General features: G+C 41.5%; 1 protein-coding gene across 4 annotated transcripts in view; it reads left to right on the top strand.

The window, feature by feature from the left end:
• The window catches only part of DAAM2 (dishevelled associated activator of morphogenesis 2), a 212,857-nt gene that overhangs the window by 69,315 nt on the left and 124,657 nt on the right, over positions 1-18,885 (top strand). For all 4 annotated transcript variants that reach the window (XM_009475067.2, XM_087775930.1, XM_087775931.1 and 1 more), the window contains one exon: positions 16,253-16,455. In XM_009475067.2, the coding sequence (XP_009473342.1) occupies positions 16,282-16,455 (174 nt within the window). In that variant the 5' untranslated portion in view covers positions 16,253-16,281. The remainder of the gene's footprint in view (positions 1-16,252; positions 16,456-18,885) is intronic.

The following is an 18,885-nucleotide window of genomic DNA, read 5'->3' as shown; positions in this document are numbered from 1 at the left end:
TTGGTCTGCCTCTTAAAAAAAACCTGTCAGATCTTTCTTGTTAATCTGGGCACTGTTTGTTTTTAATTCTATACTGCAGTGTTTGCAAAGAAAGAAAACTCTCTTTATAAGTGCATGGAAGAAGCATCATTCATTGAGAAAGACATATAAATTTTCCTCAGTAAGGCTGAAGGCAATGTTCTAATTTTTTGTCTTCCTTTCAACCATTTTTTTTGTTTCCTTTTCTTCTGTATATTTCATATAGATTAGCCTCTACTGCCTGGTAAAATAATGTGGACTTGTAACTTTTTTGCCTTTCAGAGATGGACGGAATAAAATGTGTGGTTTGGGATTCAAATGTCCTCTTAATGGAAAAATACGGATTGAAGCATAAAATGGGGCATCGGAGCCTTGTGAGATGGGGCTCTTTGTGTGTAAACCCATTGTGGGATCTAATACTTGAGGGAATCCTGACCTTTGTCTCATCTCACTTGGGCTTTGAGGGGACCAAGATGCTCCAGCTATTCTGCTGAGCTTGTTTCAAAATGCTCAAGTTGCACCCCATCAACTTTTGGTTCTGATGAGCCAAAATGGTAAGTTGCCTTTGCAGCTTTGTACAGATCCCCTCCCACACAGTGCTTAGGAAACTGCATTGATGAAGGAAGGTGTGGCATAGCACGGCCAAGCTAGGAGAGGACTCAGTACAGAGGGATGTACATACACATCATTATTCTTTTCTGCACTGGGTAAATTCCATTTGCTTTCAGGAGTGGTGGGATGCAGGTTGTATGGAGAGAGAAAAAGAGGCCTGGACCTTTGAGTGGGACTTGCTTAAGGAAAATTTTAGCACTGTGACCCTGGTGGGGCTGTGCATCCAAAATGCTGGAGGAGAGCCATAAAACGAACCGGCATAAAATAAACTTGCTGTACATGTTTTCATACTTACGTCCCCAGCTACTTTTGGCGTATTTATCAAAACATTGTGGGCTTTTGGGTCTGTCTGGTGGTGGGAATGAGGACAAGGAAATGAGTTATATATATATATGTGGACCATAGTAAAGCTTTGGTTTAGGCCCTCTATCTTTAAATCTCCTTACTGAAGTACTTCCTTGGCTGGAAGAAGATAGGAAGAGGTGTTGCAAAAACCTGTGCTCTCAATAGTCTGATAAAGCCAGTGGAAAGGAATTCCTTCTAGCAGATTATTTCTGAGATGAGTTGCAAATCCTTTTACTTTTGCTTTACCTAGAGGGGACAGAGAGCTTGAACTAAAGTGGAGTATTTGCTGCAGTGGCAGCCAGTGGAGTTTGAAAGAGGGGGCAGAAGTCTGGACTGAGCCTGTTTCATTATTTTTGGATAGGGAAGGAAGGAAGGAAGATGTGCGTGAAAGTTGTCTGTTTTTCTCTTTTAGAGCTGCATTGGGGGGCGGGGGGGGTGTGTTTGGTTTTGTGAGCCTGGAAATATTTACTGTGTAGAAACACTTTGCACTGAAAACCAGGGATACCTGACCAAGGTAGTGAAAGAAGCTTAGAATTGTGACTCATATTTCAGTAGTTGAGCTTAAAGTATACGCTCTACCAGCCAAACCTGTTATCCATTTTTAACATGTTTATTCACAAGTTACTTGTGGGAGCTTAACTGACCAGCAGAACAGGAGGACATTGTTTTACTATTCACCAACTGTCTGACAGTGCCTTGGTTTCTAAATGCAGATATTTTATTTGTGGATGGCTGATGCTGAACAGCTTATGTGGTTGTTGAGCAGCTCCTGAATGTCAGTGTGCTGGCATTACCTTATTTCCATGGGGTTGTCTCAGAAGTAGTAGGCAGGTGAGAGGCATTTTTTTTGATGGGCTTCAAGGCTACAGCTGGTGAAGAGAATCTGCAAATGGAAGTAAGAAAAGAACATAAAATGTTTCTTTGAAACCAACTAAGAGACATGCAGAATACTGGCATATCCCAACAAATTCTTCAATCAGTGGGTGAAAAAGTCTGCATCTAAAGTCACTTTCCCCTGTATGTCTTGTGTTAGTTGTCCTCTCCAGAGTGAGTGCTGCTTATCTACCGCTGCTCTGTGATGCATTGGAAGTCTATGGGTGAGGAGGAACAGTGAGCAAACTACATCTAGGTCTTTGCTGGTGGTGGTGATGGGGGTGAAGGATGGAGAGAGCTGAAGGTTGTTTCAGTGAAGTCCATGATGCACAGCTCTGCGCTCTGGCACTGGCAGGTAAAGGTGCAGAGGCTCTGCTCAGGGCCCAGAGAGAAAGGGAAGCTTTGACCTTCTGCGCAGCTTGAGAGCAGCCTCTGCTTGGTGGTATCAGAAGCAGTGACGACTCTGCCCTCACTTTCTTTCTAATTTGAGGCAAGCTGATTGAGCTGTTACAAGCAGCATGGAAGAGTATTCCTGGGCAAGAAAGGTTTAAGGGGAAGCGTGGAAGTGTAGCTGAAGCATAAATCTACTACTGAAATACAGCATATGTTGCTTTTCTGTAGTCAGACGCTTTCACAGACTTAGTACTAAGGTTGAAAACTAAACCTTTTTTGAGTACATCCAGCCTGGCAAGAGGTCTGTGCAACACTAACCAAGTACATGCATGCTTTCTTGTTCCAGTGTGAGGTATTACCTCCAATTTAGATTTAGCTTTCTGCCTCACTGCGTTGCCCACTTCTTAGAGTGAAGAAAACAATTTTACAGCCCAAATGAAAAGGTGTTTTATCTTCAATCTAACCATTAGTTTTAAATCTCAGTTATTAAAAGAAGAAAGCTTCTCTATCAACTCTGCTCCTAGCACCATAGGGCTTTCTTTCTCTTTTTTAGTGATAGAAATTGCAGGAGTGAATGAAGTTAAAAAGATGCATTCATGCTGGCCCCTACTGAAGTTTGTATATGACTTGGAATACATTCCTCAGGAGTCAGGAGATGATGATTTGGATGCTCTACTTCGACTTTGCTAAAATCAGCTCAAAAGGGCTTTGGAGAAAATGGAATATTTTGGGGACTAAAAAAAAAATCTCAGGTGCCCACCTGGCACGATTCCAGTGAAGGACATTCACTAGAAATGAATTGAGTCTGAGTTCTGTTTGGAAGAGTTGATCTCTTGTTCTACGAGGTTACGTGTTTCTATCGGAATTAATAGGAGTCTGTTATACCCATGGAGAGGAAACTATATAGGGAATGTATGTTGTTCACTCATCTGAGGAATGAAGGGCTCTTGTAAAGTCTCTATAACCTAATTCCAATAGTATGTTCACTCTGAAATTACTGCCTTGATAAGATGAACAGAATTTTGAGTATACCTTCCAATCTCTTTCTGAAGAGAAGGATAAAATGCTTCTCTTCTTTTCTTCTTTTTTTTTTTTCTTTTTCTGCTGACTTTGCCTACATAAATATGATTTTTAGGGGATTCCCTGGCAAAGGCCTGAAATAATTCAGTTTGCAGAATATAAGACCCTTAGTATCTGATAAGAAAGAGATTTCCTCTGGAGTGACCTCAGCCTAAATATTGGAAGAACTGAATACAAAGGCATAAATTTATTTTCTTGACTGAACTATTGGCTGGTTGACCCATTGGCATTACCTCCACACCAAGGTCATTCCACAGCACGAGACTTGCTATAGTACTCCCACAGAGCACAGCATCCTTCCAGCTAGAAAACTGATCTTTCCTCTTGCCCTTTGCTACATTTCCTGTGATAAGTGGTTTCCCTATATTCAGTTATTTAGTAACCCAAGCTCAAATTTTGGTCCTTAGAGACACTCCTTCCTACTTAGAGAAATGCTTTCTTTGGTCCGGAGTGGTCGGTTAGAAGGGGCAGAGAGATCTCATTTCGAAGATATTGTCAGTGTTGGTTTCTCTCTATTAAATGAACGAGACAAAACTGCTTCTCAAGGTGGATCCAGTCCCAGTGCTAAAGTTGTCTTGTTTGGGGTTTTTTTCCCTTATTTGGGCAATGTTATGTTTCATCCTCTTTTGCACAGAGGTTTCTGGGGTGCTGTGAAAATCACTTCCCTGGAGGGCACTTCTACTATGAGCAGCTGTCTGGGAAACAGGTGACTTGGTGGGATCATCATGCTGGGATTTGATGATTGAGAACAGTTTGCCATGTAGTCATACTATTTCAGTTTAAATGGAGAGAAACTCTTACTGTAGGAGTGTTCCAGTAGATGCTGGAAATGTGTCCTGCAATATTAATATGGATATGAAATGTGCTCTGGGAATTAAGGAGAGTTAGTGCTATTAGTAGGCCCTGTAGGAGACGAATTGTTTCCTTATCATGTATGACCTCTTAAAAATGTAGAAAATTTTTGCCCGTGTTTGAAATCTCAGCATGAAGAGGATATTCTAAGACCTTGTGGACTTGCTTCTGTCTAAAGAACTGTTTTTTTTCTTGGAAACAAAATAACGTTCCTTAAAACTACTTCCCACACTGACTCCCCTCTCTAGACTTGTGTTGCTTAATTTGCTTAATTCTGGGGTTATCCCAGTGGAGCTTTCTGTGATTAATAGCCGATAACACTGTAAACCCAGCACTAAGAACGTTTCCTGGGCAGTAGCCATGCTTCTTACAGGCTGCGTTTGACTGATGTTAGGGTATGGACAGAACAAGCACTAGGGAAGAGGTCATCCTGAAGAGTGTCTCAGTGGTGTGGGCTCAGTGTTTGCATTATACATCTGCTAGTTTATCTTCTTTTCAGAGATTTGGAGATAGAGTCACTTCTCTGTACAATTTTCTCTGTTTTAAACATTGCCGGGCACCACTGTATTGTGGTGGACCCTTTGCCTGTAATATGGATGACTATGGGAAAAAAAAAAAGTAAAACATGGGGATTCAGTAGTGTTTGTGCCATTTTCATCTCATATTTACTGGTCCAATAGCCAATAGTTAAAAATTAGTAACAGTCTGGCAGCTTGCATGCAAATCGTTGGGTTACATATAATGTATTTCTGCTTGGATTTGCCATCCAGTCCAAAATACATAGTTGGTCTTGATGTTTCAGAGCTTCTGACATTCTGCAGTTCCCACTTATTTTGCTGGGAGGTAGGTGCAAAGTGTTGTGTGAAAATTGATAGTGCTTCCTTGTTCAAATGGGTTTCTGGGCAGGGGGAGGGTCAAATGCTGCTGCTACTTCTTGTTACTGGAAAGATTTTGGTATTGGTTGGCTGTGTCTTCTCTACAGCAAGTAGAAAATGGGGATAACAGCAATTTCAGCCTGTCTTGCAGTGGGAGATATTCTTGCATAATATGTATTTATCTTATAAATGTCCCCGCCTGGCCCGGACAGCGGAGCCAAGACCTGAACTTGTTGTAGGATGCAATGTATGACTGCTCACTGTCTTTATTTATATGTATTCCATCCATAAATTTAAGATATACGATGCAAAGGGTAAGACAAAACAAACTGCACCAGGTGATGATTTGGAGAAAACCCTGTACAATCTGTCAAATAAATCAGTGCTGTACAGAGCTAGAGACAACAAGCAGTGATATTGGTACATGTTCTGCAAAGTCATACGTCACTGGATATAATAATAATGTTTGCAGCCCTAAGGGGATAAAGAAGATGTTCCTTCTTAAGAGAGGGTAGACTTCTGTTCTATTTGTATACAATGGGCCTTCTTTTTGAGTCATGTTTAAGGACTGTATACCCAGATCAAGTGGCTGTTTAGAATCAGGATTGGTTTTTTGTTTGTTTGTTTTGTTTGTTTGGTTTGGTTTTTTTTCTGTAGTGTGCAGCTGTGGTGGGGAGCTGAGGGAATTTTATACTGCAGTCTGGTTTTCTGTGAAGTGTGCTCAAATCTTCGTCAACAAGATGCAAGTAGCTTGGGCTCAGAAGCTGAAAGAACCTGCTGTACTTTCAGGCAGGCTATTGACTTGCTGTAGGTACTTAGAAGTCCAGACATGACTACCCAAACATCCGCTGTATGCAGTTTCTCTGCAGTTTTCTTTGGGTATCTGAGCATACATTTAAGCAAATGACCTATCCTTGGGGAAGAACAGTGTGTTGGTCAGTAACATTTCTAGGAAATCTTCCCTAGATGTGCTTCAGTACTTAAACTTTTCTTAATCATGAACAGTAAAGGGCCTTGACGTGGACATGTCCTCTTGCCATGAGAATCCGGGAGACTAGAATTTGCTATCGGCAGCCCAGAGAAGGCAGTAGAATAGAGTCGGTAGTGATTGGCACAGGCACCACACCCTCGTGTACCATGTGCTGTAGACCACATGGATATGCATCGCTTTGTAGAAAAGATCCTCACATTTGGGCATCGTAGGGAGGTTCTCCCTGTCCCTCCTCTTACTGCACTCTTTGCAACAGTCTGCTGTTGGCCAAAAGCACTCACTGACCATGCAAGGAAAGTGGCTGGTTTTAGGTAGCGCTATCTTTTCAGACCCTCGTAATTGATCACTTACCTGTGTCACTCAGAGCATCAGCTCTGTGGAATTTGACCTAAATATAGATGAGGCCTTGTTCACCCTAATGTCATGAAACACCTGAGAGCCCCAAAACCTAAAGCAGTAAGTCACGGCTCTGAAACCAGCTTTCAGCGTTGGTGTGAAGTCTCCTCCTGTAAATATTACAGCAGCCAAAAAGTATATTTTATCTGGATGCAACTTAAAAATACACACAGAAAACAACCCAAAATCCTTGAGCAGAACTCTTTCCAAACATTCATTCTTCATGAAGACACGTTAGGTTAAAAGTTCAACAATTTCACCAAGCTGCTGGCTTGGAGTTCAAACCTACTTGCGTAATGTTGAGGTTTCAGGGCACTGAACCCAGAGTATCCCTTGTCAGAATGTTGAACAAAAATAAAAATGCTGGAATAAAATGCTGCATATGACCTTTTCTTAACTTCATTTTCTAGAGTGAATTTATTTTTGGTGCCAATTGACAACTCTGGAATCCGAGTAGCTTAAAAAATAGGTATATAAACTCAATGACACTTTGACCCTGTCTGTGCCTTTACCTACAGAAACCGTCTCTAAGATGGAGAGCACATCAAAATCCCAAGGCCGGTTCGCTTTGTGATGCATCTACTGACTTTTTCTTCCATGTAGTGTACCACTAAAGAAGCCTTGTAACTATCATCCCCATCAGTGGCTTTTCGGTATATGGAACTGAACTCAGAACCACCATCTTTATTATTTACAGGTTTGCAGTGACGTGTAGAAATATATTGTACTTTGGCTGGAGCACTAAGTAGGAAAGTGGCAGATCTGCAGCCTGGAATCTGGCTTTCCCAGGTGGCATTTAGAAACACTAGTTTCGAAGAGATTCAGTGCCATCCACGAAAAACATGTAAAAGTCCAAATGTTGTCTGTGTTGGTTTTTTCCCCAGTTATACCCATTTGCTGTAAAGACCGAGTTGCTTTTTCCAATGAGAGAACTTCAGGAAAATTTTATCAGTGCAGATAATTGATTTGCCTGTCAATAGCGAAGACAGCACTGGTACATCTGTGGCTAGTTTCCAGTGGTTATAACCAAGGCATATTTCCAGTCAAGTTGAGATTTAATGTCCTGTAGTGGCCCTGAACCCAGTGTTAGAATGGAAATCAATTTTCGTATGCTGTGATGACATCGGACCACAGATGAAACATTCTTCTACTAATTGTCTGAATAAGAAAACAGCATTTCACATGGAAATGAGCTCAAGTTTGGGAAGATGTAATTGGACCTTTACCGTTTGTTTGTTTTTCTTGGAGCACGCTGGCAGTTCTTACAGATTATTTCTCTCTTAGCAGAGGCACCCTAATGCCCTCAGCTGCTTATTTTGTCTGGAAAATTCAGGCACCCCGGATGATGATGACAACAATAGCAACGTTTTGACTCCCAAATCCCCTGGCAAAATAGTTACATCATGTCTGGAAATAATTGGGCAATGACAGAATGGAAAAATTACAATGACTCAAGCAATACAGGGATGCTCTTAGTAATGGGGTTTTGTGTGTTCGTTCTTCTGAAGGTGGCAGTTCTTAGTGCTACTGGGAAACTCTGGATTGACATCCCTTATAACTAAACCCCGCTCTTCTCAATAGAAATATTGCAGAGATTTCAAGTCACTAGACCAAGCTTTAGTACTAATCTGCCCTGCCAGCATTCCTGGTCTTTTGGTGTAGAGGGCTGAGTGGAACAGCTTGTTCTCCAGATCACACTGTCCTTGGCTCCTTTCTTGAGATGATCAAAGACTTGGCTCTCACATGTGGACATCTTATCCTTGGGAGCTGGTCTTATGGATAGAACTGACAGCCATTACTGATTAGGGCCGGTTTCAAACCAATGACATTAAAGGCATTTCATACTATAAGACCTGTAGAAGACACAGGACTTCATCTTCCTGTAGAGGAAAATAGTCTTCTGCATTGGAACTGAAGGAGCGATGTGCTGATTCTGGCTGTCAAAGTGTATGTCTGCTTGACTGATGTCATCATGATCTATTTCATCTTCAGTCTATGAATTCTTATAGTGAATAAGAAGCTTCATCTCACACTCCATGTTCCAAGGCGCTCTCTCCTGTGAAATTGCATCACAATGTTGTACCCACCACCAAAAGAAAGTAAAGAAAGTTAAGAGTCTAACCTGGGCTCTGCTGTCTAGATCCATAGCTTGCAGAAAAGGCAGTTCAGACCCACTCTGTTGGGTAGCACAGACACAACTTGGATTGTAGTCTTGTCCTGAATTCATGGCCCTGAGATTACAGTGTGTTCTTGGCAAGTCTTAAAAATAACATTTTTAGCACCTGAATTCTTTCAAGAGTAAAATCTGGGGTTTGTAGAGAGTGCTTGAAAAGACTTACTGCTGGACGGTCTTATCCTCAGTTATGACTGGGTCCTGGGGTGGCATCTGTGGGGTTTGTGGGATTCTTTCCCCATGTTTCCCATGTGTATTTCCCACAGGCTCTTACAATCACAGCAATTTGAAGAAGAACAATGACATAACAAACCAACCCCTCTACTGAAGCTAATGCTGTGGTAAGGGAAATTGTTGCATAAATTCCATTATTTCATAAAGCATAAATTTATCCACACTGGATTTGTGGACACTGCTAAATGCTGCCTCTACAGCAGCATCATTACTGGGGTGTGAACTGTCATGTCCTGGCCAGATTCCAGCTGTGTGATTACTTTTTTCTGACCTACTGTTTTTATTACTATTTGTATAGTACCATAAGTCTACTTGGCACTGTACAATAACTGATTTAAGCAGGTAACTAAGACCCTACACTGGAGAACCTACAACCTCAGTGCCACAGCTGGGACAATGGAGTACAATACAACAAAAATAAAACGTACTGGTGGAGTATAATACAACAAAAATAAAACATACACAAAGTGTGGTGCAGGGTTTACAGCAGTAGGTGTCTCTTCAGAAGGTTTTTTTTTTCTCTTTAATATCTGCTTAAAAAAAGAGAGGAGTTTTGCAGTTTGAGGCATAGGAAGTGGCTACTAGAAGCCATTCAAAATTTAGAGTTGTCATGAAAGATAGTGAGGATATTGCAATGGAACAGTGAAAAAGAGTAGAGAATACAACCACAGCTGATAGAAAAGAAGGAGAGAGAGAACAAAGGCTAGAACTGGCAAGTGTCATTCTTCCCTGCCTGAAAGAGAAGCTTTTTTTTTTTTAATAGAAGGGAATGGGGTAATCTTTAGTTCTTTAGTGAGGTATGTGAACAGAACAAATGTGGTTCATGGTGAGGAAGACAGGAAAATTAATCTTGGTAACAGTCCAGACTTTCCGATTGAGAAGGAAGTGGAGGGTACTGATGTTATTGAAACTGCAGTGCTGCAACACTAGAAAACTTGGAAGTAATAACAGGGAGGGGGCAAGGAAAGAAAGACGGGACTCCGGACTACTGCACTCAAACCAGAAAGGCTGCTTATATTTAGGGGGTATGCAATCCTGTTGGATCCACTGCCATGGTCGTTTGAATTGTTGGCAAGCTTGCCTAGGCATGGAATTGATAAATTAGGACGGGAACTTGGTGGTACGATAAGCACTAAGCAAAATGTATTCCTGCCTTCAAAGATGCTGTTTAGTAGGACATCTCTGCCTCCCCTCTTAGAAAAATATCTTGTATGCTTAGACACTGAGGAGATGAAGGACATGTATTCTGGATAAACACTTGTGAATTTTACTTGTTTTGTTTGCAGTTTAAGCTGTGGTGGTGACATCACCATTCAGAAATGTTAAAGATGTGTAGATCTACTTGCATCTAAATGAGATGTGAGATTATAATTAAGACTCAGCTTTTGGTGTCTAGGAGGACAGATTAGTTTTGACCCTGCAAATTTTTGTGTGGAGTCAGAGTTATAGTAAACTCATAAATTTGTGAAAATAAAATAACTTCTTAGCAGGTAAAAGAATGAATGGATTATTCCGTCAGCTCAGGTATAGAAAATTATTAATCTGTACTTGATTAAAAGGTGGAAAAAAAAAGGTGTAAAGAAATAACAAATGATTACTAGCCAGATTTACTAGCCAGATTTATGATACTGACTCTTAACTGCTTTCTTGCTCTCTCCACTTTGTATTTTGAATCTTGATTTGACTGTTCTTTTAAAATTATTTTTCTATGAATACAATTTGGTTAGATAAATGGATTGGAAGGACTATGAGGAATCGGCTGGTATCTTTTTTTCTGTTTTCTTTGGTTGGTTGGGGTTTTTGTAGGTTTTTTTGTATCTCATTCCCAGATGAAAAAAGAGAAAGTGTTGCAAATTAATCTTTCGGAAGGGAAAGGCCTCTTACAGCTCTAGCTTTTTTTTGTGCTGATAAGCTGTATCAGGTGAGAGGTATTGGATTTGTGGGCATTAACAGACTAACATTAGTGCTCATTAGTCATCCAGCACATCCTGAGCATCCTTAAAGTATTAAAAATACACAGATTTTTGACAGACACGTTGCATTAAGTAGGTTCATGGATATAGTTACACCTGACAGTCTTCAAATAGCCCTTGTCTTTTCTATTATCTCAGGACATATTTCCCAGGCAAGTAAATGAATAAAAATTAAAAATTAAATAAAGTATTAATAATATATAATAATATGTATATAGCAGGAGACAATCTTTAGGTTTCTGGAATGCTTTGAAACTCTCAATCATCTCAGTTTTGATGGGATGGTGTGTAAAACTGACCCGAGCTGAGTGCCTCGGCTGGCTTGTGAAGTCCTTATACCACCCTGAGATCTGCACCCTTGTTTTGGTGTGTTGTGAGAGGGAAAGTCCACGAACTGGCTTCAAAATGCAGTGTGTTAGGAGCTGAGCTTCCTCCTCTGGTGGAACCATTAAGTGTGGGCCATGACTCACCGGGACTGAGTGGCCGTCACTGCACAAGGCCCCACTCATTTTCCAGGATTTTCTTTCCTGTGACCTGTTGATCCGTTTTGGGTCTGATGCCTTCCTGTACAACATAGTAGGCAGGCTTGCTCTTCAAGAAGGACTACCCTCCTTCCTGAAAGAAAGGCTTTTTAACTTTGTGGATTTTAAATACTTGGTTATTTTGTTGCTGTTTTGTGCCCTGGAGACCAGGAAACTCCTTAGTATGGTGACAGATCCAAACCAAAGGAGCTGGGTTACTACTGCAGAGGCAACAAATGGATTGCTTGTCTGCCTCCTTTCCCCATCCCCCATGCTGCAATTGCCTTATATTGCATCTGACATCTGTCACGTTATATGTGACACACATGGAAAATTCCCATGGTAATTAGAACATGCTGTGAAGCTCATGGTTTCACCATCTGTGTACTGGAGAAGCAATGTGGTCCAGGGAGCTGAGCATAGGATCAGTACAGAGCTCTTTAGCTTTGTCCAATGTATATATTTTGATAATTTTGATCATGGTGCTTATTTTCTCCATTTCATCATCAGTAAGTGACAATGAAGGTAGCTATTGTAATACCATGAAGTTCTGGTGGTTTATTATTTAGTAATTGAATAGCATAGAGCTTTAAATGGGATTTGGGGTTGAGGGGTGAGTTGGCTTATGTTCCAAACCAGTCCAAAGTCAGGTTTCTTTCTAATTCTGTGATAATAAATCACATTTGTATGTTTTATCCTGCCATAGAGAAAGATACAGATTTATGGGGAAATGGAAGAGATTTACTTTGTTTCCTCTCCTGTTAGCGTAAACCAGCATGGACGGTGATTCTGTATCATACATTTAGTCCCATGCTTCCCACTCAGGTGAGAGCTGTGGTTACATCCACCGACATCGTGTGTCTGTTGATGATCAGTGGAGATTCAGCTCTGGAAGTAAGCGCATCCGTGTTTTCCGTTAATGCTTCCTTATGTTGCAAACTGGTTTTTCAGGACTGCGTGTGTTTAGTTAACCCACAGAATTCTCTCTTTTCTGTTTTTCCAAAGGCGATAATACAAAAGTAATTTTCTCTATTTTAGTTATAGTTGTGCTCTGGCTGTTCACTGTGGTGAAGGACAGGATAGTGAGGTAAAAACTATGATAATCAGCTTTCTTGCACAGGAGAGCTGCTGGCTTAGCAGTTGTTTCAGGTGTCTTACTGTTTGTACATTGCTTATTTAGGATATTTTTGCATGAAAATTGTAATTTCTGAGATGAGAATGAAGAAAACAGTGAGACTGAATTTAGAACCTGCAACTGAAAGAGGATCCTCGTGTGCGGTTAGCAGGGATCCCATCCCATGTGGCTAAACCTTCTGATAAGACTTGGAAAAATTGCATTAGCTTAATTATGTTTGGTCACTGGGCCAAATGGTTTAGAAATGAACACGTACGCTCTGTCGGAGGAAGAGGACGTTGTTATAATTAGGCCTTGGGCAAAGTTCCAGACTGTGACTCCTGACCTGAGCCGAACCACAGATGAATCTGGGAAGCAGGAGGGGGATCGCTATGAGGAGCGGGTGTGCGGTTAGCTGTTAAAGTGACGGCAACTTGTTTGTGTTGTGCAAAAAGGTAACACAGTACAACTGAGAAGAGCTGTGGGAGAGAGTTATGTGTAATAGTGGGATTCTCTCCACAGGGAGATTTCCCATTGATTCTCACTGGAGGAATATATAGAAATAGGTAATTGCACATGTTACATTTTTACAACCACTTTACTTGCAAGAAGTTGAAAGGCAATAGAGCTTTTATTAGAATAAACCCCCCACCTTTTGTTATTTTCATAGATTTTTATGACAGTTTTGTTATCAGTTACTACTCAGAAAAATGAAAGATGTTCTTTTCTTCATTTTCTTTGTTGCCTCCCCCCCCTCCCCCACCCTGTCCTTTGGAAGCACGTTTTCCTCAGATTTGGTTCTTGACAAAGAAAAGGCAAAGAGAGAGAAAGAAAAGGAAAAGATTATTAATTTGGAGGCTATTAGAAAAATGTTTATTTTGTTTAAAACTATGTCCACCAACAAAAATCAAGGAGTTGTAATTAGTACTTAAATAGCATAAACAGTGCAACTTCAGTAAATGCCCCTCAGCATCATGTGGGTGGCAGGCTTAATCTTTAGAAAGACAGTGCTCTCACCTAGAAGTATCATTCACTCATTCAGTGATTCAGTTCTAAAATATCTGTGCTGGATTCTCCTCTAGCAGTCCTCAATTGTTCTTATTTCGAAAGCAGCTAGACACCTCACCTATCTACAGTTACAGTGCTGTAGCAATACAAAAGTGCCATTTTACCCCTCTGTGTCAGTATGAATTTCCTGCATGCTCCTTACAGATGGACCTGGAAAATGCCAGTGTTAAGATGATGAGTTGTGCAGCGGAATGATGCTTTGTGAAAGTGAGGCAATACGAGGTTACTGTTCATGTAAGCTCTGCGTGCTTTTGCAGAGTAGTAAAAGCTGAGTAGCTTTGCTGGGTTTCTCAAGTATGGATCCCAAGGAATGGACGCCGATTTTGTAAAAACACCACAGGAACAAGCACTAGCTTGTGCGTTTTTCAGCATTATGGATGAGGAAGGCCTGGAGACTGACTGTTCACCCCTTAGGTGAACCTGCTTAAGATGAAAGCTGAGTGATGAAATGTCAATACAGGACAACCTGCAGTGCCCTGACCAGGGCAGTACTTACCCTGTAGAAAATGTTGGCCTTCATGTCCATTCCTGTAGTACTCATTTCCTGGTAAGGTACTTCTTTTGGAGGAGTGCTTACCAAAGTTTTGACCTGAGCTCATAAAAGATGTTGTGGTCCTATCACTTCAATGTTTCAGCCAATTTTTCCAAGGAGGATTCATTGTCCATGTCCCAGAGAATGCTGGTCCTTTGACAGTTGGTGAGGAAGTCGACAGGGGGCCAGAACTTGCTTACAACTTAATTGGTGCAAATGTAGTTATATTGTACGTAAATCAGGTTCGTCTCATTGCTTTTAGTTCCTTCCAAAACAAAGTTTTGTCAAACAAATGGATTCTAACCTCATCCATGACCAAATTACCATAAAGGACATTGCACTCCTGACATTGCACTGGGAAGATGGTCTGTGGTGGACAAGTTCAACTTTTTCTGAGGCTCTCTTGTGAAATCTTTTGAGAACTGAATCTCTTGAGTCCCCGCCACTGAGAGGAAACAGAAGTTGCTGTGCACATCGTTGTGCTAGATTTGAGGTCATTTTGGTTTTGCTGACTGAACCAGTGTCAGAGATCGGTTGCAGGGTTAAGTTGACCTTTGGCATCTCCTAGTGAGAATCCAATGTTCTTATGAGTCTGCTTTTGAAGCCAGCATCACCCTGCCCTAGTGAGTCCTGCTGAGACATATTACCCCTTGCAAAGTTGGCATGGAGAGCAAAGGAAGGTGGGCATGCCAGAAGACAGTGCTTGGTACCAGCTCACTTTTCTTTCAGCTGCAAGAGTGTTGCAGCTGATGCCCCTCCCGTGCATAAGAGAAGGTGCTAGATAAATTAATCCCAGCACAAAGTAGGGCAGGTGATTCCTGCCAAGCACATAGTGCCACAAGGGTGGAGGTTTGGGTGGTGTGGGGTTTTTGTTGTTGTTTGTTGCTTAGTATTTTCTTAAGAGAGCATGCAGATTTCTACGCAAAGTCCCTGGGGAGCTTCTGGCTGTGTGCAGTATGTTAAGTCCCACTATGCAACTGCTGTCCTAAAGGTGCTTTTCCTAGCACAGCTACTTAGTCTCTATGAGAGCTCAAAGCAGCCTTGTTCTGGCAAGCAAACAGACCAAAGCATTGTGGGGCAGGTTAGGGCAGCAGCTGCTCTGATGACAAAGCTCAGCTGTGCTGCTGCTGATGCAGCATCCAGCATCCTGCAGTTCGGTTCACCTGCCACCTCCCTCCCTGCTCTCCTGCCCTGTGCCCAGGGAGATGGGCTTCACAACAGGCTTTAATTATTTACTCTCAAAGGATACGGCTTATTCGGCAGATTAAGAGAAAAAGTAAAGTCCTTAAAAAATATAACACAAATAAGCCCCTGAGCTGTCAAACAAGAAGTCCCTTAAAAGGGCAAAATATGCGGCTCTCTGTGGACTGCACAGATCCTTCCTTTCAAACTGCTGGCAGGAGGCTTCCTGTTTGGATGGGCCGCTCGCAAACGGTGTTGTGTGGTGAAATCAGTCACTGCCCAGCTCCTTCTTCAGCCCTCCTTTTGCCTCCCTTTACGCTCCTGATACCAAAGCCCCTCAAGCCTGGGTCCTGTCAAGATGGGAACTGGCTGCTCAAATGTAAATCTGAAAGCATGCATTAGCTTGTGCAGTTTCTCCCCTGGATATTATGTGTGTTTGAAAATGGGATAGACAAAATGGTGCTACTGTGATAGTCCTGGCCATAAAGGGATAAGCGATTGTTTGGTGGTCTGGCTCCAGAGTGGTGGAAAATGGATTTCTGCTTCATTGTTCATTTTATTTTGACCAAATGGGATACCTTTGAAGGATTTGCATGACCCATTTATTCTGGGTAAATTCTCCAGTATATGCTTTTTGCTTCTGATACTTCAGTTCCTTTACTGTAGTAGTGAGAGAAAGGCCAATACTGGCTTTCAATGGTAGAATTCAACCTTAGCTACTGAGCATTACTGATGAATCTACCTGTTGGGAAATCCCACGCTAAGTCTGTAAAACCTTTTCAGAAACTTTGGGAGAAGTGATTCTACACTGCCATACAAGAACATGTTAATACCATATTAAAGCTTAGGTACCTTGTATAGCTTGCAGGTTTATTTTGCTCTTTTGTGTCTCAGATCCTTCTGTCCTCTTCCAGCTGTAACACCAGTGATAACCATTGTAACTGCAGAGCTGCACAGATCCAACAGTCTTGTTTATCATTTAATGTCTGTTTTGTTTTGTTTTGTTTTTTCTTCCTGCAGAACATGATCAGAAGATAGCATCATACACCATGATCATGGCCCCCAGGAAGAGGAATCGTCATGCGTTGGGGTTTCTTTGTTGTTTTGGGGGTAGCGACCTCCCTGAAATCAACCTCAAGGACAATAACCCCCTCCAATTCCTTGAGTTTTCTGTCCCGATCCCACCAGCAGAAGAGCTCAATGCCAGATTCGCCGAACTTGTGGTAAGTTTCTGCTGGCAGATTGATATATTTTAGGGGGTGGATGAACTCCTCCCTTCAAAGGAGGAGTAAAGAGCCTTAAGGGACTTACTAGGGATAGGAAAAAAAAACCTTCTGTTGAAGCTTTTTTTTTTTTTTTCTTCATTCTTTTATGACTAATTCCTTTGTGGGAGAAAGGCAGCAAGTGACAGGATGGATGACAGTGGCAGTGTGTATAAGCACAACAAAATGCTTAAATATGCTTATTTATTCCCACAGCACTATGCAATTCTCCAGGCGTAGGATTGGGCATATTAGAAGGAACCTCCTAAGTTCTCTAGAAAACGAATCTGACAGTCAATTTCTTGTTGACAACTTTGGGATAAAATCTGCTGTATAATATAGTACAGTGGAAAATCTTAGGGTTTGCGGGCCTATAAAATAAGGACTATACTGTTCTGTTGATCAGTAACATACTGCTGGTGAGGTATAAGAATCAGGTGACCATGCTAATTATGTTTCATTAGCCAGCTGCCTTTGAACCATGACATGGTGCTGTTGCAGCAACAGACATAAACAGGAAGGGAAGCAGTTATTTCAGATGAACTTTGTCATCTGCTTTTGTGGTAAACGTTATGGATTCCAGTAGCAGGCACTTGCTATTCATGCCTGGCATCAAATGACTTCGCTATCTTTGCCTTCTCGTTCAGCCTGCATGCAAAACACAGGCAGAGGTCATACGACTGTTACGTTTTGCGATCTGCATCGTAAAGGTGTTGCCCATTTGATGCAGTTGATCAGCTATCTCATTACCACTCTGAGATCAGAGGGTATGTAAAGTGAGGTATCTGCAAGTGTATATATGCCTGAGTGGCGCTACGGAGATGAGGAATAGAACAGAAAATATTGGATCTCAGAATTAGTGGAATTTGCAAGTAATCTTTCTACATGACGCTTATAACATCAGCCCAGTAAGTTCTTGTCCATTACCATGGCTTCAAAGTGCTATAGCAATGAAAATAACCATATAATTTGGGTATGCAAGTGGAGGTTAACATATGGACAACTATAGTATGTCATATGAAACATAGGGACAGCTATAGTTTGTCAGATCAGTGGTCTGACAACCTAGCCAAGGCTCCCATTTCAAATGGGGTCCAAAGCAGATGCCTAGGGAAGAATATAAATATGGCCATAGGGTAGTCTTTTCCAGGATACTCTCCAACGCTCTAACAATTTTCAGCTGAAGGACTTCCTCAGCCAAAGTTGCTTGCTGTGTACATAGCAAATTGGTATGGATTTATTTTCTATTAGCTGTTTCCACCTTCGCTAGCACCTGTGACAATTTTTTAGCATTTGCAGTATTCTGTGGCAGGAGTGTGGGAAGGAGTCAATAGGATTTGCAGTTGTTTCAGGAAGAATAGGGTGTGCAGCTGAAGAGAGTCTCCTTGCTTCTGACTAAGTAGCAGGATGAGGAATCTCCTCTTATGGAGATATCTCACAAAATCCTGCTCTATATTTAAGTCAGTTTGCCTTTTATGTGAGACTACTTGAATTCCTCTTGGAAAGTGCAGCTGACTGACTGTGGAGAATTCTGCTTGGTGACAGGTATCTCTCATGAGTAAGAGTGTAGTCTGTAATCTGCTCTGCTGTCAGTTTATTTCTGGATGCTGCATAAGTATTGGTTTTCACATGCAAAGCTTTAATTGCTGTATCAAAGTTCCCCTCTCTCCAGTACCAAGATCCACTGAAGCATTCAATCCAGCCTTCCTGAAGACGTCATCAACAGATGTGCTTTGCTCCTGAACTTGGCTTGCTAAAACTTGAACTTGTTTACCTTCGGGTCATGCTGAAAGACCTGTTTTAGTTGCTGCTGTCTTTTGCTTACTGAGAAGGGTATCAGTTTCTATGAGGAGTTTGAGAGTTTGTGGTGGTATTAAGGATGCCTTTAGCTTTTTGTTTTATGCTTGGCAAATACCGGTGTTCCATGTGCTTGTGGCAAAACAGCTCACAGTTGCCTTACGGAAGTCTATTAAACAGTATAATTTATAACATTTTTGGTGCAAAATTTAATGACAAGTACACATGATGATCTGTAAAAATTTTTGGCCCCAGAAGTTTGTGAGTTGTTGGTCTATGCTATAACTTATTAAACGTGCTGACAGCCTGTAACTGGCATATACGTTTCAAACAAATGAAGCTACTGAAATGAAAATAGATCATATTCATGTTTGTGTATTTAATGATAGTACCCTAGCCATCATTACATGAGAAGTGAGCTGGGAGAGAAAAGTGCTATTTTTCAGAAGGTTAATTGTGTCACATATTTTTATAAAGCACTCAGATAGGATGGTGATGCATGTCCATAGGAGTTCCTGGGCAGGGAGGTAGCATGAGAGCAGTAAGGGCTTTATGAGCAAGAGAACATGGGCTCGAAACGGGGCTGGCAGAATG

The sequence above is a fragment of the Nipponia nippon genome, unplaced genomic scaffold (assembly GCF_047370975.1).
Source record: "Nipponia nippon isolate SJK-2023a ecotype South Korea unplaced genomic scaffold, ASM4737097v1 scaffold_4, whole genome shotgun sequence".
Lineage (NCBI taxonomy): Eukaryota > Metazoa > Chordata > Aves > Pelecaniformes > Threskiornithidae > Nipponia > Nipponia nippon.
Note: the sequence above shows the minus strand (reverse complement) of the source record. Positions and strands in the feature narration are given on the sequence as shown.